The 19,968-nt window shown below is 56.2% G+C and overlaps 2 protein-coding genes across 3 annotated transcripts in view; both read right to left on the bottom strand.

Moving 5' to 3' along the window:
* Window positions 1–243: 243 nt before the first annotated feature.
* LRRC14B (leucine rich repeat containing 14B) lies at window positions 244–5,981 on the bottom strand. Of its 2 annotated transcripts, XM_023752038.1 has the most exons (3): window positions 5,089–5,978; window positions 578–1,727; window positions 244–492 (listed from the first exon to the last, which is right to left on the bottom strand). In XM_023752038.1, exons 1-2 carry the CDS (start codon window positions 5,976–5,978, stop codon window positions 1,082–1,084), a joined length of 1,536 nt encoding a protein of 511 aa, XP_023607806.1. In that variant the 3' UTR covers window positions 244–492; window positions 578–1,081. The 2 variants fall into 2 exon arrangements, with proteins under 2 accessions (XP_023607806.1, XP_023607850.1); XM_023752082.1 differs by having other exon boundaries at window positions 244–1,727; window positions 5,089–5,981.
* A 2,217-nt stretch (window positions 5,982–8,198) lies between these two features.
* PLEKHG4B (pleckstrin homology and RhoGEF domain containing G4B) overlaps window positions 8,199–19,968 on the bottom strand; it is a 75,216-nt gene continuing 63,446 nt past the window's right edge. Inside the window, exons 16-24 of the mRNA XM_023751734.1 lie at window positions 19,511–19,600; window positions 19,204–19,434; window positions 16,893–17,063; window positions 16,067–16,247; window positions 14,732–14,848; window positions 14,309–14,536; window positions 11,179–11,345; window positions 10,162–10,222; window positions 8,199–9,010 (exon numbers count right to left, since the gene is read on the bottom strand). Of these exons, the coding sequence (XP_023607502.1) occupies window positions 10,181–10,222; window positions 11,179–11,345; window positions 14,309–14,536; window positions 14,732–14,848; window positions 16,067–16,247; window positions 16,893–17,063; window positions 19,204–19,434; window positions 19,511–19,600 (1,227 nt within the window). The 3' untranslated portion in view covers window positions 8,199–9,010; window positions 10,162–10,180. The remainder of the gene's footprint in view (window positions 9,011–10,161; window positions 10,223–11,178; window positions 11,346–14,308; window positions 14,537–14,731; window positions 14,849–16,066; window positions 16,248–16,892; window positions 17,064–19,203; window positions 19,435–19,510; window positions 19,601–19,968) is intronic.

Genomic DNA, 19,968 nt, shown 5'->3' with positions numbered 1-19,968 from the left:
GGGAGGGGGCAGCACCTGTTCACACAGTGATGCAAACCCTCATGGAACATTGGGATGGTTGTGGCATGAGGAGGATTTGGCCAGACCAGGTACTAGCTTCTATCTTGAGAAAAATGTTTTATTTCATAGGTTCCTTTAAAAACTCTGAACTTAAAATCACATTGAAATTAAAATTAAATCGCATTGAAATTAAAATCATATCTGAATAAGACACACTTCTGTTTTATTTGTATTTAATCATCCTAATAATCAACTTTGCACTAATCAGAGCTCGTGGAAACCAAGTCCACCTGCGTCCTCCTCTCCAGCGCCAGGACAGCTCCCTTAGATCAGAGCAGAGCGTCCTCCTCAGGGCCCGAGAGTCTGAGGGCAGCAGGTGAGGTCACTGCAGGCACTGTGGTTTCCCTGCGGTGGCAGACACCCTCCCGGCAGGCCCTGTGGTTCCTTCACCTTGTGCTCGCAGGCTCAGCCAGCAGCCTGGGCACTGCTCACCTGCTCAAAAGTAGACAAAAGCCATTGATAACCAAAGCCCATGGTCCATGCGATTGGCTGTTGTAAATATTCAAACAGACATCACCTTGTAAGCGTCAGCACTGTGGACAAGCGAGGGGGTGGGACAGCATGGGGCTCCCATGCTCTCCACTTTCACTCTTTTCCCAGTTGGTTGTGACATATACTCTCATTTCTTCCCTCTCATGCCAGCTGATGTCCTCTCTCCCACCTCCTCCTCGCTACCACTACCAGCCTGCACCTCACACGCAGCGTGGGGTGCACTGTGACCAGGACAGCCCCTCTCGGTCCCCTGGTGCTTCTCTGGGCCTTCCGCTGTGATGGGGGCTTCTACCGACCCCAGGGCATTTCCCCTCCTGCATGTCGCTGTGCTCTGAGCCTAAAGTGACCTCGCGTCACATCTACGGGAAGGCAGGGCTTCATCTCCCATAGTGCCTAACAGATGCCAGGACTAAGAAGTGCTTTGGATGATGGTCATGAGGGCGCAAACACTGGGCCCAAGCTGCCGGCCCCGAGGTCACGGATCCATCGGCTGAAAGGTGAGACCCGCTGTGCCTGCCGCAGGGCCCACCTACTCCATTTGTTTCAGAGCCCTGGAAAAGTTTTCTAGGGCCGTTTTGAAAGCTTGCAGCAAGAAAACACCGAGTTCGTTGCTTGTTTCTTGAATATCTGGGTCGAAACTTCCGAAGACTGGTGTGGAGACCTGGATGTCGTCCCGGCCGGCCCGCAGCAGCACCCCACGCAGGTCCTCGGCAATCAGCTCGTATTTCTGCTGGTCGAATTTGGACATGGCCAGCTCGTCCTGGGGGTAGGCGGCCCCCTCAGGGTAGCAGTCCTTGGGCACCGGGAACTCCACCCACCGCAGCTTGGGGAGCTCACAGAGAGCCAGGAAGAGGCGCCTCAGGGCGGAGGCCGACAGTGGGTTCCCCAGGAAGCGGAGCTCCTGGAGCTGCTGGCAGGGGCTCAGGGCCAGGATCAGGGTGCTCAGGTGGCGGTCCTCGATGCCGCACTCCTCCAGGGTGAGCACCCTCAGCGTCTGCGCCGCCCGGCCCAGCAGCCTGAAGAAGCTCGAAGGGAAAAGGTGGACCAGGCTGTGCCCGCTGAGGTCCAGCACCTCCAGGTGGGCGGCATGGGTGCAGCCTGCCAAGAAGGCCATGTCCGCGTGGTTCAGGGAGCAGTTGGCCAGGTCCAGAGCTCTCAGCGGGGTCCTTAGGGGGCTGCAGGTAGGTGGAAAACAGCAGAGGTGAGAGGCTCCCCAGTGAGGAGCTCTGGGGGCGGTTAGGTGACTGTCTCAGGGGTCAGCAGCCATGACTGCAGGGCCAAATCCACCAGCTGCCTGCTTTCACTCAGCCTGGGAGCTAAAATGGCTCTGAGAGTTGAACAAATCAAAAGAATAGTTTGTGACATGAGAAAATGATAGGAAATTTCAGCAGCATGAACAAACTGTTATTGGGACGCAGCCTCACTCATTCATCTACTGTCTGTGATTGTTTTGGGGCCAGAAAGGCAGGCTGCAATCCATTTTTTAAAAAACAAAATCTTTTTTTATTGATTTCAGAAAGGAAGGGAGAGGGAGAGAGAGATAGAAACATCAATGATAAGAGAGAATCATTGATCGGCTGCCTCCTGCACGCCCCCTACTGGGGATAGAGTCCACAACCTGGGCATGTGCCCTTGACCAGAACTGAACCAGTCCGCAGGCCGATGCTCTATCCACTGAGCCAAGCCGGCCAGGGCCAGACTGCATCCTTGAGACAGTGGTGTGGCTGCGTGTAGTGAAGAGTTCACTTCACCAAAGACAGGTCTGGCCTTGTCCACAGCTCCTACAAGGATGAATCTGTTGTGTCACCTCTCTTGGTGGGGAAGTGACCACAGAGGTCTCTGTAGAGAAGGTTTGCTCAGAAACTGGTTGGGGCAGTGAGATGTGTGTGAACTAGCAGGAAATGAAATGTCCAGGTTTCATTCAAGAGCGGAAGCCACACAGTTTTAGGGCCTTGGAGCCATCTAGTCCAGGCGTGGCCTTGCCTGGGACCTAAAAGCTCTCCCTTCTGATGTAGGTGGCCCCACAGCAACAGACACAGAGCCGGGGTGTGACCCTGCTCAGGGCTGCAGTCCTCAGTCAGGAAGAGCATGCACCAGGGTCCTGTGAGAGACGCCTGTTCTCGGTCCAGCCATACCCGGGACTCAGGACCTGTGCCTGGTGTCACCAGGTGAGCGCTGGGCATGGGAGGATGCCCGGGGTCCAGTTCTCTGTCCTTCCCATCCCCCTGCTGGAGCTGCCTCCCCTCCCACCTCCTGCACCTGTACTATGTGTGCGCTCGGTGCCTGGCGTCTGCCCATGGACCTGCACAGCTGAGCACTTGCTGTCTACCTCACAGCGCCCTCTCTGCATCCTTGCTGGGCTCCATGGGTGAATGTTCCTCTTTCCGTTTCTCTCATGCCACACCCACCCACGAGGAAATCCTGTCAATCCTCCCTCACATCAAGTCCAGGCCTGAGCTCTGCTTACCACCTGCCCTGCTCACAGATGGTCCTAGCCTAGTCCTCTCCTACCTGGACTGGCAGGGCCTGCTATGTACCAAAGGGCCAACAGTACAGGCCTGACTGTCGATCTTGGGAGGCCTGTGTCTGGGGATGGGACTTGGGGCTGGGTGGTCCCTGGCCCTGGATTGTTTGTACAAACAAGCTGGTTCATACCAAGCCCCTGCTTCCTTCTGGGTGTGCGCCCGGCTGAAGAGCCTGCCTACCAGCTCCCACAACACACCCTGGGCATGGCCGTGTAACTAGCTCCCTGGTAGAGGGCCCCTACACGGTGCTGAGGGATAAAGCGAGTCCAGGGACTCCACAGGGAGAGGACCTGGGCGCTCCTGCCAGGCCTCCCAACCCTGTCCCACCTGCCTTTCCCTTTGCAATTGTGCTGTGTCCTTTTTCTTAATAAATCACAGCTGTGAGGATTTACTCTGCGCTAAATCCTCCTAGGAATCACCAAACGGAGGTGGTCGTGGGTGCCTGACGCCTCCTATGTGGGTCTCCTTAACCCTCCACCCATGTGCATTGTGTGCGCCAAAGAGGTCAGAGTGACCCTTGTCACACAGATAACACACACAGATCATCTACCTTCCTGCTCAGAACTTCCGGGACTTTGCTCACTCAGGAAAAGCTGGAGCCCTTCCCTCTTTTCCTCCTTTCCCCTGCCACCGTCCTCACACTGCCCTCTCCCTGCTGACCCCTGACCCTGCCACATCCCCACCTGGGGTTCCCTCTCCACTACTGTGCAGAAGCCTGTTCCTCAGTCTCAAAGTGACCTCAGGAGTGTGCGTTCCCTGACCCTCCACACCTGGACCTTCCAGGGACCTCAGGTGCTCAGCAACCAGCCCGACTGAGGTACGCTATGGAGCACGGGCTCCACCCAGTGGAGGGTCAGGGTGTGCCGGGCAATGAGAAGGCAAATCAGGGGCTGAGCTGACAGGACAGCCCTGCCAGGCCTGTGAAGGGTCCCTCTGGCTGTGGGACACATTCCCCCAGCACAAAGGCACATCTGGGCCGAGGACAAAGCCAGCCAAATGTAGGACTGTCCTGAAGGTCCCAGGGAGCTAGTCACCCGTCAGAGTTTACTAGTACGTGGGCTTGGCGGCCACCTTTTCTGTGTAGGAGATGGATGTCCTGTGGAAGACAGGAGGAAGGGAGCCCTCAGTCCTCTAACCTGGAAGAATGGGGTGGAGGAACAGAGATGGGTGACCTGGGGGAGCCGGGTACCTGTAGGAGAGGAGAGGGAGTGTGGCCTCCAGCCACCTGGGCTGGCAGTTCTGGGTTAACTTGCATAAAAGAGAAACACCTGTAAGCAAAGGCCTCCCTAAACTAGGAAAGGGCTCCTCACACTCCCTGGCTCAAGAAATGAGAAGTTCTATTTTCTATAAATTTTTATAAGTATATTCATGGCAGGTGGCCCCACAGCCCCCCTGGTGCTCCCACTCTTGTGTGGTGACTGGCTCCTAACCCGCACAATATGCAAAAGTGAGGACTCAGGAGAGGAGGACAGCCCTCCCCCCGGGGCGCTTTGGCTGGGGGGGGGCAGGGGGGGGGGGAGCCAGAGGCTTGTGGAGAGCCTGTGTGAGGAGGAGCCTAGGCCACCTGCCCGGGGCCGGTGAGTGAACCTGGAGGCAGCTCGCCCACTTTTCCGCCCACCAGGCCTTCAAGGGGACCACAGTCCACCAACAGCCAGAGGCAACCCAGAGGCAAGCTTGTTCAGCCCAGTGTTGGGGTAATTTGTTACCATAACAAGTAATTAACACACTAATATAGTTACTTCTGTGTTATTGGTTTGCTAATCAGTAATTTTCTCTGTAGCTTACTAACTGAAAACAGTCCCCGTGAGTTCCCAGCGCTACACTCCCACCCCTTTCCCATGTCTGCCCCCTCCTGCTTTGGGCCTCTTGTAAGTAACAAGGTCCCATCGTCTATCGGGCTCTTGGTGCATCTTTAGCTTTAGAGGGTCCTGTGTCACCCTGGCCCAGGTAAGAGGCTGTGAGCCGAGACTGCACCCACCCTGCCACCTCCCTCTGGTCACCCCAGACTCACCCGAGCAGTTTCTGGATGTTCCCGGTCAGTGTGGAGAAAGCCACACTCAGCTCGGTGAGCTGGGTCATCTGGCTGAGCTCCCAGGCGATGGAGGTGAGGAGGGGGTCCTCACCCTCGGTAGTTGGGGCGCAGGCAGGGGGCGTGTCAAAGGCCTTGGCAGGCAGGGTGAGTGAGACCAGCTGGGGGAAGTGCAGCTGGGCCAGCAGCTGCTGCACGTGGCCCGCGTGCAGCCGCACGTTGTGCACCACCTGCAGCCTGCGCAGCTCGCCAGGCCCCGCCAGACACAGCACCTGCAGGAGCTGGCTGGGGTCCAGGCTGTCCGCCCGGAAGGAGAGGCAGCGCAGGCGCAGTGGGGCGGGAGCTGCCGGCCCCAGGGCCTGCACCACCAACTGGAAGTTTCCATCCGTGACGAAGATATCAGCCAGGACCTTGACAGAATGCTGGGCGGCATGGGGGTCCGCCTGCAGCTCGCAGCAGGTCCTCGCCAGCAGCTCTGTGCGGCCCCACCGGCCCAGCGCCCTCCCGCAGGGGCACTGTTGCACCTGCACATCTCGGACTCCCGTGAGGTCAGCCAACTGCAGCCGCCGCTGGCCCCTGCCCTGGAGCACGTGGTCCGCCAGGCCCCTCAGGCAGGCCTCCAGGCAGGCCCTGCAGGCCCGGTCTCGCAGGTCTCCTGCGTGGTCCGGGCTGGGCCCCAGCAGCGCGCCCAGCCGGAACTCCTCCAGTGGCCACCGCTGCAGCAGAGCGCGGATCACCTCCGCCCGCTCCAGCAAGTAGCTGGCTTTGAAGAGGAGTGGGTAGAGGTTGTGGGCCACGCTGTCCAGGCTCTGCAGGGCCACCTGGGGGTGGGACGCCAGGGCCTCGGCAGAAGCAAAGCGCAGGGACTTCATCCTGCCCACCTGCGGTGGCAATGGCAGGACAGGGCTCTCCCCTTGTGATTCTCCCGAAGACACGTGTATGCCCGCCACTATTTTTAGCTGCAGCTGCCGGGAGCAGCTTGCCTTTGGGAGGGAGGTGGCCGGCCAGCCCTGTGTCATCTGATGGTTATTTTGGTCCTGGAGGCCTGTTTGGTTCTGGGCGAGGTGTCTGGCGGCAGCCGGCATATCTTCGTGGAGCTCGGCTGGTGAAAGCAGAGCTGAGTGCTTAGGTCAGAAGAGGTCTGGGCCCCATAAAAGTGCCGCCTGTGCCCACTGCAGGGGTGGGTAGCCTGTGCTTGGGAGCTGCAGTAAGCTGGTCCCAGGGCAGTCTCCTGGTGGAGCGCATCTGCCCCAGCTCTAACCCCGTCCACAGTTATAGGAGCACAGAACAAGGTCAGCCTTGGGCTAACAAACCTTTCACAGAACCTCTGGGGGCTGGAGTCCCCCTGGCCTTACTTCTGGGAATAGGGACTGGTACCCAGGATGGGGGTAGGCACCTCTGACAACTGTTGTGCCAGCCCCCTAAGGCATCGGCACTTTGCTTCATCCCTTCTCTTCCTTTATTCTCTCCAAGGACCCAGTGAAGACTGTGCCCCCCCCCCCTTTCATGGGAGGGAGCCATGGTCTGAGTGAGCTGGGAGGACAAGCAGACAATCCCTTGTGGGCCTGCCTGACAGCAGCTGGGAGATGTAGGCTCAGCACCCTCCCTCACCCCTGCAGTGTCCCCATCGCTGACCATAGACCCAGGAGGCAGGCGCTGCTGCAGGTCGGATGGGAGGCCCTGGGAGCCATGATGTGGTGGTCAACTCTTCACTCTGAAGGGAGGCAGAATACGATGTGCCAAATATGCCACATTGGCATCAGGATTATTTTGAGCTAAAGGCACGTGAACAATAGCAGGTGCTAAGCTCCCCCTTTCTTCCTAAAAGCAGGAGCTAAAGCTTCATGTGAGCCCGGCTGGTGTGGCCCAGTTGGTTGAACATCGTCCTGTGCACCAGGAGGTCGCTGGTTCAGTTCCCATGCCTGGGTTGTGGGCTCGATCCCCAATAGGGGACGTGCAGGAGGCAGCCGATCAATATTTCTCTGATTGATGTTTCTCTTTCTCTCCCTCTCTGAAATCAATAAAAACATATTTAAAAAAATAAAGCTGCATGTAAGTCACCCTTCCTGCACCAGGAGGGAGGGGGTCAGGCCAGAGAATCTGAGCAAACAGACCTCATTAGTAACTTGTCTTCCTTTACTTTCCCACAGTTGCCTCTTTACTCAGCTTAACAGAGAAATGCTTGGGCTCATCCCCTTTGGGTCTTCGCTTCCTGTGAGGGCTCCATGGCATCTAAAATTTATGTTACATAAACCTGTTTGCTTTTCTTGTTAATCTGCCTTTTGTTACTAAAATGGGTGGAGAAATATTTCCTCCCTACAAAGCCTGGGCATTGATGGCTGTTAAATAATTATTAAATGACTATCTCCCTCCTATCCCCCAACACACACACACACACACACACACACACACACACACACACACACACACACACCACCATCGTTTGGGGCAGGGCTGGAGCGGTTAGCTCACAGGCCACGTGGACAAGCTCTGGGCTGGGAGGGTCACAGCTGGAACAGAGATACAGAGACAGAGAGACGCACACAGAGAAAGATGACAGGAAAAGAGAAAGAGCAAGAGAAGGGGGGAGAGGCAGAGAAGGGCAGTGGGAGGAAAGGACCTGCTGAGGTGTGTGGCATGTGAGGGAGTGCGTGGGGGGTGTGGACGCTCCCTCAGGGTCCTGCAGGCAGCTGTCCCCTCTCAGCCTCCCTCAGGGAGGTGGGGGATGGGAAGGTCTCAGCTCCCAGGGTGGAACCCACTACAGTCAGGCAGGTGACGGGTGTGTGAGCAGTGGGACTTCACCTGATTTACCAGAAGGTGTTTGACGTGGATGTGGACCGCAGAGCGAGGCCCTGCTGTCCCAGCCACGTCCCCTCAGGTTGCAGGAGCTGGGCTTCCTGGTGACATATGCAGGAGATGTCCGTGGACACAACAGACCTTGTAGAAACACGCAGCCACATGGTAAAAACACATCCTATTTATTTCTGTACCTAAGTTTGGGACAAGTCAGCACTAAACATGGAACAAAACAGTCTCCACAGCTGGCAAATCACAGAGGCATGGCCCCTGCCACCACCGCTCTTGGTCCTGGAGGTCCATGTAGTGGTGGGGACGGGGGTGGGGGGGTGGGGCGCGCGCAGGGATGTCTGTGGCAGGAAGCTCATTATGGTCTGGCGTCTCCCAGGCTCTCCCTGCTTCTGATTCAACTCATCTGGTGAGGGTGGGTGGTCTTCTCGGGCAATGTCCACACCAACCGGCCTCCAGCACTGGCGCCTCAGAGCTGCAGGCCCACCTGCCGTGCCCCATCCCCACTCTGGCGCCTACCTGGGAAGCAGGGTGCAGCCTCCACCCAGGCTCACAGGGGATCACCTGTGGCCCCTGAGCCTAACTCTAGTATCACTCTACATACAACGTGTTACACAGGAAACAGAACTGAGGGTCCCATTATACTCACCCTGCATCTGGGACACATCTCTGTGGGGCCCCACCTGGGGACCATCACCCATGGCCTGAATTGCCTGGAAGGTGGGCAGACACAGTCCCAGAGGGCTCACCCTGTCTGAGGCCCACGTGTGTCTGGGCCTCCGCATGGAACAGGGGGTCTGTGTGCTCCCACCACAGTGGGAGAGGCTGGGCCGCATGGGGTGTCAGTGCTGGACGGAGGTGGAAGAACCATACAGGAAGGACGAAGCGGAGGCCTGGCCATGCACAGGCTGGGCTGGGGGTGGGGTGGGGGGCATGATGGGAAGGACTTTAGGTCCCAAGGGGCGTGTGACCGAGAATCCCGGGGCTGGGAGCCGTGTGTCAGGAGCGCCCAGCTTGTGTTTCATCCTCAGACCTCACGTACAGGTCCAGGTTGAGGTTCCTCTGCCTGGAGGAGCCACATCCCATCCAGGTCTCAGAGCTGTCAAAAGAATGACCCTGTTACCTCCCCTGGCCTCCTCGAGCCCATACCACGTGTGAGTGCGAATGAAACTTCGTGGCCCATGCGCAGAAGTCGGTATTTTGTGGAAGAGCCACACTCAAGGGGCCAAAGAGCCGCATGTGGCTCGCAAGCCGCAGTTTGCTGACCACTGACTTAGATGATTTCACATGTGTTTTGTGGAAAACAGTCTATTTTATAGGCACAAGGGATTCACATGGACTTGCAGACTTGTCATTGGCTCTGGGACCTACACACACACGGAAGGTGGTCAGTGCAGGGAAACTGTGGGAGGCGGTGGGGATGGCGGGAGGGGTGGGCAGGGGTTCTTCTCCGGAGTCTGAGAATGGAGCTCAGGCCGAGATGTCTCCTGCACGCCTTTGTGCCTCCCCCACTGCCCGCCCAGAACACCGAGGCCTGAGATCTTGGTGTAGGAAGTGGCTTCACACCCAGGGAACCTGCTGCCAAGTCTTCCTGATGATTGGACTGTGGCTCCCACCCATGGCAGTGGTGCCCGTGCGGCACCTTGTGCCTGCTGTGACGTGGATTCGAAGTGTGCATGGAATTCCCGCACGGAGCATTGGGCAGAATGAGTGACAGCCTTGTCTGAGGACAACTGCTGGCGAGGCACAGGACACGGGCAGGTGGGAGTGGGTATCAGGGAGGCCCCATTCTCAGGAGAGGGTGCCAGGTCCCCTTGAGCCACTGCTGATAGGGGGTGCTCTGGAGGACACCCTGGAGGCAGGGCGGGATGGGTGGTCTCCACTGCCTTGTGGGGGAGACTATCTGCAGCAGGGGCTGAGGGCCTGGCCCTCCTGTTGGACAATGGCCTGAGCTCTCCGAGTGGCCAATGCTGGCCTCTTGAGTCTGCTGGTCGCCAGGGGGTTTAGGCAGCGAGACAGAGGGAGGTCAGACGGGAAGATGGAGAAGCAGGGGAGCAGCCCTGTCTGGCTGGTGCGCCCTCTAGTGGTGCTGTCAATGCCGGCTGTGCGATCACGATTTGGAAGCATCTGCAACAGGCAGAGACTCAGTCAGGCAGCCTGGGGGTGGCGGGGTGCCCGGCGCCTTAGGGAACACGGTGGGCGATAGAAAACCCCTGGTCCATTGGGGAAGCTGGGAAAACCGTTACTTACGGAGTGTTTTGCCTGCCACTCAAACCGCTGTCCAGACGCCGAAGACCTGAGGGGTGTTGTTCTGACAGAAAGGGAAGGAAGTCACTACAGAACCAGCGTCATTGGGCCTCACCAATGATCTGGGGCAAGGGAACTAAAGACTCATTCCCTCGACTCTCGGCTCAGTGCACCCTTAAAGCCGGACCTTCCCTTCTGACGCTTCCAGGAGGCGGTCTGAGTGCCTCTCTCTAGCCCTGGGGATGTGCCTGCAGACGCACGGGGATGACGTGGGGTGGGCCAAGGCACTGACCCCACAGGCCCAGCACGTCCTGCGAGAAGGCCTCTTTGAAAAGGTAACTTGTGTGTTGACTGGCCCCTCTCCTGGCCACGTCAGTCCCTCCCCTTGAGGAAGATGTCTGAGTGCACATCCCGGGCAATGTTTGGGGCCTCCTCCTACAACAGGCTGGGCCCCAGACACCCTCCCAAGATAAAAACACACATTTGTATGAATTTGGGGAAACACTGATTTGCCAGGTATGTGATCCCTTCAGAAGGGCAGGACTGGGGGGTCCTGTGAGTGTCCCAGGCAGAGCCCCTGCTGACCCTCGCCCTGCATCTTCTGATTTCAGCTTGCTCCTCGGCAGGCTGCTTGGAAACGGCTTCTGCTGACCATCAGCCCTCTTACACCCAGGACTGCGGGGACCTCGAGTGGGGGCACCATTGCATGGAACCAGTGAATGCCAAATGGTACAGACCAGGCCTCCAGGTGGCCCGCCAAATCTCAGCAGTGAGGAGGCCCTAAAACCACCCTGGCTAAGGGACTCCAAGTGTCCAGGGACTGAGCCAGGCCTTTGGTTTCTAGCCAGCCTGCCCAGCGTGCAGTGCTTAGTGCGGGCGGGGAGCAGATTCACGTGCATAATGACCCCTTGGGGTGGGGTCTGTGTGGTCCTGGGCAGCCCAGCATCACTTGGGCAGGTGCTGACTGCGCCCTAAGCACCTGGGCCTCTCGTGGGGGGTCTCAGAAGAGGGGACACTCACGGTCGTGGTGAACTGGCCTCCGTCAAGCTGTGGCTGCGGGTCCCTCGGTAGAAGGGGGGGAGATGTGCTCTGGGGTCCCTTATCGGAGAACAGGGGCTGTGACAGCTCGGGTTGGCCAGGGCTGCTGTCCCCCGACTTGCACTGGGAAGACTCCGAGCTCTTGGCACCTGTGGAGAGGAGCGGAATTAGGGCGGGTCCATCAGGGTGAGAGCTGCCCGGCCTCTTCTATGCTCAGGGGCCTCAAAGCCTGTCAATCAAAAGCTAGGTGTTTTCTGCTCCATGTGCAAGCTTCTAGCAGCATGTGAGGCTGGGTCAGAGCAGGATGGCGCGGCAGGAAGGTAGATACCAAGTATGCTCATGGACAAGTGTTTCCTGACCCGCTTCTCTGAGCCAGTGTAGCTAATAGACCAGGGTGGGCAGCGCCCAGACAACCTCTCCACCAGTAGGTGGTCTCCAGCTCATGCTGGGGGCTCCGTAACCACTGGATATGCAAGTCAAAGGGGAAGCAGAAACTGAGACCAAAGAAGGCCCCACCCCTTAAACAAGGAGCCAGAACAGGACAAACAAGACCTGACACCCTTCCCTTCCCCTCTGCACCCCCCCCCCCCCATCTCCCCTGCAGGACTGTAGGGCCGGCCTAGCTGAAGCCACTGGGTCCAGGCCCGGGGTCACTCCCCAGAGCTGAGACCGGTGTTCTAGGCCACTGCCTGGGCAGTCTCAACCTCCTGCATGGGTGGCTGGTGGCCTTCCCCTGTGATTCTCTGCAGGATCACGAGTGCTGTTTGGGCACCGAGCTGAGGATGGCCAAGATGAGTCCTTAACACAGGCCCTTCCACCTTGTCCTCACATCCGGGCTCCCCGGCCTCAGACTCAGCCTTGACTGGAGGCTGTGCCAGCCCAGATGCGAGCTACCTGCGGTCCTGGAGCCAGAAGTATGAGTCCAGGAAGTGCAGTCGCTCTGGGCTGGCAATGCCACATGTCCCCATTGTACTCCGGTGGCCCAGCCTGCAGTGGCTGCTGCTGGTTGTGATCAGGTGTGCAGCACCTGGCCACCTGCGCTCCCCGGCAGGGTTCACGCGCAATGCCTTCCATCGGGCACAGAGATGGCTTGGAGTCAGCTGCAGAGCCCTCAGATGTTGTCCTGCTGGCAATGACACATTTTGGGCTTGGGAAGGTGCTTGTCCCAGGCAGTGTGGTTGAGGATGGGCCGCATCTGGGCAGGAGGCCACACGCCAATAACCAACCATGGTGAATTCCAGACACACCCCTTCCTCCACGTGGAAGTTGTGCAAAATACTGCTTCATTGGGATGTAAGCGACATAAGAACGTGCACACCTCTAAAGTACAAACAGACATCTTTGGACATGTATATGCACCGTGAGGTTACATGTGTACACACCAGTCAGAGAGAACATGTGTGTCGCTCACCAAAAGCTGCTGGTGCCAGTTATGTTCAGTGTGGTCACTGACACGCTGAGCACAGGTCCGCCTCTGACCAGTCAGCCCTCTGTTCTTTGTTCCCTCTTCTTCTTTCTCTACATTCTTTGGACTTTTTTCTTACAGTTTCATTTTGTCTCCTTCGTTGGTGTTTCAGCTGTCTCTTTGCTTTACTTTAATGCAGCGGTTCTCAACCTGTGGGTCGCAACCCCTTTGGGGGTTGAATGACCCTTTCACGGGGGTCGCCTAAGACCATCGGAAAACACATATATAATTACATATTGTTTTTGTGATTAATCACTATGCTTTAATTATGTTCAATTTGTAACAATGAAATTGGGGGTCACCACAACATGAGGAACTGTATTAAAGGGTCGCGGCATTAGGAAGGTTGAGAACCACTGCATTAGTGGTTGTTTTAGGTTTTATACTCTAACAGATCACAATTTGCCTTCAAGTGATATCACTCAGTTCACAAACAGCACAGAACCCCACGTCTGTGGATGCTGTTGTCCGACAGCTCGCGGATGTGCCCCTCTTCCTTCTCTCTGCCTCTCTGTGTTTCACTTTGGACACTTTCCACTGATGTGTCTTCAAATTCACGTAACATTTTCTTCTGTTACCCCATCCGGGCTCATTTTCATCTCAAATATTGCAATTTTTGCACGTCTATATCCTTTCTTGCTGTTTTCATCTCTTCCACGTCATTACTTAACTTCTTAGACATCAAGAATGGTTATAACAATGGTTTGAAGGCCACAATGGATAATTCTAACGTCTAGGTCAGCTTCGGGCTGGTTTTGCCGGGTTGGTTATTCTCATTGTGGCTTGTTTTCTACTTCTTTGCTTGACTGTTGCTCTGACTGGATGTCATAGAATGTGAACTGACCTTCTTGGGTGCTGGATACTTTCGTGATTCTATAAATCTCCAGGAGCTTGGTTCTGGGATGTAGTGAGGTTATGTGGAAACGAGTCCTCTTGGGTCTTGCTTCATGATCTGGTGGGTGCGTCGGGGGCAAGGGTCAGTTGAATGCTCCCTCTTCCTGAGATAGGCCCTTCCAACGGCTCGCCCAGAACCCTGTGAACTACACATGTCCTGTCCAGCTGGTGGGATAGGCGCCCATGTGACTGTGGAAAGTGCTCTCTTGGCCTTTCAGAGGTTCCCCAGCTCTGGGGGTTCTCACGTGCTGTGCTGACCACATGATTTGGATTTTGGAGGGGAACCACCTGTCAGGCTCCCAAGGCCTCTTGCTGCACAGGCCTCACCCACCCCATCCTGCAAACCCCGCCACCTTGGTCTCCTCCACACGGAGAGTCTGTGCACCATGTTTGGGGACTCTCAAGGCAGAAACCAGGGTAGCCACAGGGCTCACCTCATCTTTCTGCCTCTCAGGGTCACTGCTCTTTGTTGTCAGATGTTCTGTGTTTTGAAATCTCTCATTTTATATATTTCTCCTGGCTTTGTTTTGTCTGTGTGGGTCTTTTAAAATTTGTTTTAAATCTGTCCCGTTACTTCATTTTGGGTGGAAGTGAAAGGTTGGTTTTTTTAAAGTAAAAGAAACATGCTAATTTGTTTGAAAACACTGGAAGTGTATAAAATCAAGCGAAACAAATGAACACATACACTGGCCCTGAACCACATCAGCCGTCAGAGGCTGGAGCACAGGTGGCCACAGCGCACAGTGCACTCACGTAGTGCAGGCTGGCTCCCCGTCTCCTGCTCCGGCTCGTCCTCCTCAATGCAGGCATGGACGTCGTGCGGCCAGGGCCAGTGAGCTTGGCTGGTGGACACGTGCAGGGCGGCAGAGGACTGGCTGCTGGAGGAGGAGGTGCTGCTGTCTGAGATGGTGGAGTGCGGTCTCTTGAAGGGGGTGGGGTGGTTGCAGGCAGGCACAGCTGTGGATGCGTGGGCTCTTGACTCTGGAAGGAGACAGAAAGCAAGTCGTTGGCCCCTGCTTCAGAAGTGCAGCCTGGACGCCAGAGCCAGACGGGGCCCTCAGGAAGACTGGCCAGGTTCTGTGCCTGCAGCAGCCACCCTGCTAAGTGCTGCCCTGGTGCTCGGGGCCTGGGTTCCAGCTGGCAGGGCAGAGTGGGGGAGGGTTGGGGCCATCTTACCTGTTCCATTCATGTTGTACTCAGCAGCTTGATCACTTAGGGCTGCGTCGCTGGGCTTGATGTCCAGGAACGGTGTGCTGCCCAGCCCCATTGACACTATTTCTTGCATTCTGAGTTCTGAAATAGAAGAATGTAGGACACTTTTCCAAGCAACTCCTTGGGTTTAATACCACCCTCGATGGTGTTCTGCACCCAACACCCTCAGTTCAGACCCGGCTGCCCAGAGTGATGCTGGGGGGCCAAGTGGCCTCACAGTGGCCTCTCAGAGAAAATGGGGTGACAGAGGCCTCCAGGAGGCACATGGCCATGAGAAGGACATGCTGACAGATATCTGTGTGTCTCTGAATACTGAGAGGAGACCTAAGCATATGGTGAGAGTCTAATAATGAATTACTTTTTGGTAAAACTAAAAAAGAAAAGAAAAGAAAAGAAAGATAACAGTTATGGTTGGTGGGAGGATGTAGAAGGAAGGGCAGGAGCAGAGGAGCCTGGGGAGGGGATGGGGACCCAGCCATGGGCCTCCTGCTCCTTATAAGGGCTGGATCCACTCCAAGGGATTGAGGAGCCACCAGGCACCCTGAGCAGAGCTGCCTTGTGCAGCGTGAGCACATGTACATGTGCATGCATGTGGGTGCACACACGTGGGTGAATGTGCGGGCATATGTATGTGTGCACATGCGTGTGCACATGTGTGCAGGGGTGGTCTATGCTTCGAAGGAGATGGCAGTGGGGGGGCTTTGGAGCATCTCCATGATAGGTTAAGGCTCTGGGCATGGGACAGTTACTGAGGGGACAGGTGGCTGTGTTAGCCATTTGGACATTAGAGCCTGTAGCGTTCCTCAGGCCTGCAGGATCCGAGCTGCCACAGGAAGGCCAGGTTAAGGTGTCGTTAGGAAGATGGCATTTATAGTGGCCAGACTGGATGAATGGCTACTTGTGAGTGTAGACAGAGGTGCCCCAGTGACAAAATCAGCGCAGAAGAGGTAACAAAGGGGTGAATTGAGAAGGAAGAAACCTGGTAGGGATCCCAGCAGAAGGGAAAGGGTGCCTTATTGAGGAGGGGCCCTCATGGGTGGGGAGACCACAGGCTGACCATCAGCACAGCACCCAGTCAGGAGGCCCTGACAAGCCGGGCAGGGCAGACAGCTGACTTCCATGGGCCTGAGGGGTCGGGGAGCCTATGAGGTACTGCAATGCGGGGTATTGTTTATATTTGTTTTAAGGAGAAATAAGTGTTGTGTGCTAATGGGATGGGTCCAGGCAATTCCTGGTAAACGGTGCTGCCTGAGGCCTCCCCCCCCGCCCCTGCCCACCCTCTCGAGCCCCCTCGCCCACCTCTGTTCCTCAGAACCTGCCGCCACAAGATCTTCCCTATCACATCGGTCCACATGGCCTTGACCTCTGGAGAGCTCGCCTGGAGAATGTAGGAGTCCTGGGATTTCCGCCGCCTGCGGAACCAGATCTCAAATTTCGCACCACTGTCCCCGACGGTCTCCGTCAAGCCGATTTCAGCCATCTGCAGTCACAGCGCGGGAGCGAACCTCAGAAACGCCCACGAACAACAGACCCCTTTCGGGCTGACACTTGACCCCAAGGCCCTTCAGGGCTGTAGGCCCCTTCACCAGGACACCAAATGGTGTGGACGAGGCCGGGTGGGGGCCAGCTTTGGACAGGACGGATCAAGTTTTCACCCCATCCACACTGGCTCTCTCTCGGGGCCTCAGTTTCCCCACTGGAGAAATGGGGACAATACTGGAAGGTCTGTGGTGCCCTCTGGCTGTCACACACTGGGTGAGGTCTCACACCATCACACTCTGACATGTTCCTCAGTGCTGGCAGGTAAGGGGTTATGGGTTTGGGCTCCTCCCAGGAGTCCCCAAAGCTCTTTACTCTCAGGGCCTCCTTTAGGGGCTGGAGGGCCACCCTGAGACCCACTAAGGGGAGGGCTTCTCTGGTGTTTGCTTTTATCAAAATCCAAAATGAAGTGACTGAGGAGACACTGTTCTCCAGCCAACGAACCAGCACCCAGAAAACCTGGAAGCTTTGGGAGTCACAGGTTTTCAAAATCCAGTCAAAGAACCATAGGAAAGAACATGTACTATGAAGACCAGCAGGGACCAGCCCAACACTAGCAGCATGAGGCACAAGGCGGGCACATTACCTTGAAGGACTGCTTGTATGTGTAGATGTCGTAGCTTCCGTCCACCTTCCTGGTCTTGCTGAACAAGATGAGATCTTCAAAAAGGAAGACATGCCTCAGGTACTTCTTTCTTCCACAGTAAACGATGAACTCATCCCGGCATCTCAGTTGTCCCTGCTCCTTCAAATTCACCTGCGGACCGAGCAAGCAAGGCTCCCTCAGGAACCCTGGGTTTGATCTGAGGCCACCCTGACCTCTGGAGGCGGGTGGGGTGGGGTGAAGGCCAATCATCCAATCAGTCACACCGATGTAATGAGGCCTCCACAAAACCCCAGGAGGACGGTTGCAGAGCTTCCTGTTGGTGAGCACATGAAGATGAGGCGATGCTCCACATCCTTTCCCCACGCCTTGCCCTGGGGCATCTCTTCTGTCTCACCATTCCGAAATGTACCCTTTATAATAAACCAGTGATCCAGGAAGGGAGCTATTTCTCTGAGTTCTCAGAGCTACTCCAGCAAATTAATGGAACCCAGGAGGGGGTTGTGGGAACCTCCCGTCTACAGCTGGTTGGTCAGAAGAATAGATGACAGCCTGGACTTGCGATTGATCAGCATCTGAAGTGGGAAGGAGTCTCTTGGACTCAGCCTGTGGGGTCTACGTCATCGAAGGGTAGGTGGTTTCAGAAGTGAGTGGAATTACAGGATACCCAGCTGGTTCCAAGAACTGCTTGGATGTGTGGGAAAAACCCCACATTGGAACTGGGTGCAGAACCCTCCCGGTGGGGTCCCCTCGAGCCCACATTCATGTTCATCTGTGTGGATGTTACAGTACAAGCCTCTGCCTTCAATTTTACTAAACTTTCCACTTCAAAGCCCTTTTCTTCATTAAAAAAAATGTTTTCACTGATGTTAGAGACAGAGGGAGGGAGAGGGAGAGAAATATTGATGTGAGAGAGAAACATCAATTGGCTGCCTCCTGCATGCTGCTACTGGTTACTGAGCCCTCAACCGGGGCATGTGCCCTCAACTGGGGCATGTGCCCTAACCGGGAATTGAACCACCAATCTCTTGATGCATGCATCAGCTCAACCAACTGAGCCACACTGGCCAGGGCGGCCCTTTTGTTAATTTTAACGGAAACCCCCTTGTTGAAGTGCTGGAATCTCACTCACTGTGTATAAATGCCCAACGTGGTGGCGCCCGGAGTTACCACACCTGAGCTGTCCCACACCATGGACATCCCTCTGAGCTGATACTCGGGGATGTACCTGCTGTGCCCCAGCCAGGCTAGCGCTCTTTGTGGATGGATCCCAATGACAGACAACTTAGCATTGTCTCTCCTATGACTTTCCCTCTGTGTATGGCCCTGTCCTGGGTGATGCCTGAGGATGCTGCTTGGATCCCAGTCATCCCAATTGCTCAGCCAAGTGGACTGGGAGAGTTTGAGGGGCTGTGGGTTCTTGGTGATAATCCCGTGGTTTGTTGCTCTGTTGTCCTCTTGAAACTCTTGTAAAACATTTATCTTGCTTTCCCTAGCCGGTTTGGCTCAATGGATAGAGTGTCGGCCTGCAGACTGAAGGGTTCTGGGTTCGATTCTGGTTAAGGGCACATGCCCGGGGTTGCAGGCTGGATCCCCAGTGTGGGGCATGCAGGAGGCAGCTAATCAATGATTCTCTCTCATCATTGATGTTTCTATCTCCCTCTTCCTCCCCCTTCCTCTCTGAAATCAATAAAAAAATAAATTTATCTTTCTTGTTGAAAGTATTACAGATGCCCCCTCCCCCCCATTGACCCCTACTCCCCAATCCCACCCTCTGCCCAGGCCTTCACCGCACTATTATGTGTGTCCACAGGTTAGAACGCTGCTCTTAGCAAGGTGCCCACATTTTCACTGTGATCTGGAAATTCTACAGCTGTCCATCTGACAACCAGAGACAAGGAATCCTGACTAATCAGGATTCTCCTCTTCCTGCCCATGTGGTCTTGCCACACCAAGGTGTGGGGGATGTGGACGCCAGGCCTCAGCCCCCTAGTAGAGACCAACCTATACATGGCCAGGCCAGGCCTCAAGCCCAATGGCCCAACTCAACTTTCAAATAGCCCTGGTACCTACAACTGTGTGGCATTCGGAGCCCACCTGATCTCACACCCTACCGCTGCTGCTCCAAAACTGGACACTGAGCTCCTCTCTGATCCCCTCTCCCCCTTGGGTGGGGGCCTCTAGGAGGTCTAAGCTTTGGGGACATCCCTAAAGAGAAGTTCTGTGCTCCTGACCCCAGGCACGTCCTTCCCCTTGAACCACGAGAGCCTGTTGGGGCCTCGGGGGAACTTACGTGGCAGCGGCGAACAGCATCCAGGGCCAGCAGGTCGTTGCCGTGGCGCAGCTGGAAGCGAACCATGTCCTCGGCGGCCTTCAGCTCCGCCAGCTCCTGCTCGTGGGCGGGGCAGCGCCCGGCTTCCTTGACCAGGTCCTGCAGCAGCAGGGCGTACTTGCCCATGCGCTGCACGGGCTTCAGCAGGTAGGAGGCCAGGTCCATCTTGTCGCCCAGTGCCTGCTGCTTGTCCTGCAAGGGCCGGGGGACAGGGTCAGTTTGGGCCAGGCCAGGGGTGGTGCAGCAGGCTGGCGGGCTGGGGGATGACCTTGAAGAAGGTGAGACCGTGGCTGCAGAGCAGGGCATCCGACTGGGGCTTGTTCTTGCTGTAGAGTGCGTACATGCCAAACTGTTCTTCCTGCAAAAGGGAGGGCACGATCACCTGAGCGGGGGCTCTGGCCAGAGCCTGGGCTGCGGCCCCAGCCTGCAGCACAGTTCTCAACACGGTCATGAGAAAAGGGTCATGAGAAAAGGACACGGTGTTCCATTAGGGCCACCTTGGCTCCCCCTGCATGGTAAGTGCTCTGGGGTGCAATGCCAGAGTCCTGGATGGGTCTTAATACAGAGTTCGGGGGAAGAGGCATGAGGAGCACTCACAGGTCGGGCAGGGGAGGAGCATGGGAGTGCTGAAATTTTTGTTAATGGTCAAGAACCAAAGTTGTCCAAACATTTAAAATTCTTACAAATATGAAACACTAGAGGCCCGGTGGACGAAATTCGTGCATG

This window comes from Myotis lucifugus, unplaced genomic scaffold (genome assembly GCF_000147115.1).
Source record: "Myotis lucifugus unplaced genomic scaffold, Myoluc2.0 scaffold_0, whole genome shotgun sequence".
NCBI classification, from domain to species: Eukaryota; Metazoa; Chordata; class Mammalia; order Chiroptera; family Vespertilionidae; genus Myotis; species Myotis lucifugus.
Note: the sequence above shows the minus strand (reverse complement) of the source record. Positions and strands in the feature narration are given on the sequence as shown.

Bases quoted from the DNA above. Each gene is read 5' to 3' on its own strand.
- LRRC14B (XM_023752082.1), bottom strand. From the start codon at position 5,978: ATGAAGTCCCTGCGCTTTGCTTCTGCCGAGGCCCTGGCGTCCCACCCC. The intron at 1,728-5,088 runs GTGAGTCTGGGG...ACCTACCTGCAG, and splicing joins AACATCCAGAAACTGCTCGG to CCCCCTAAGGACCCCGCTGA.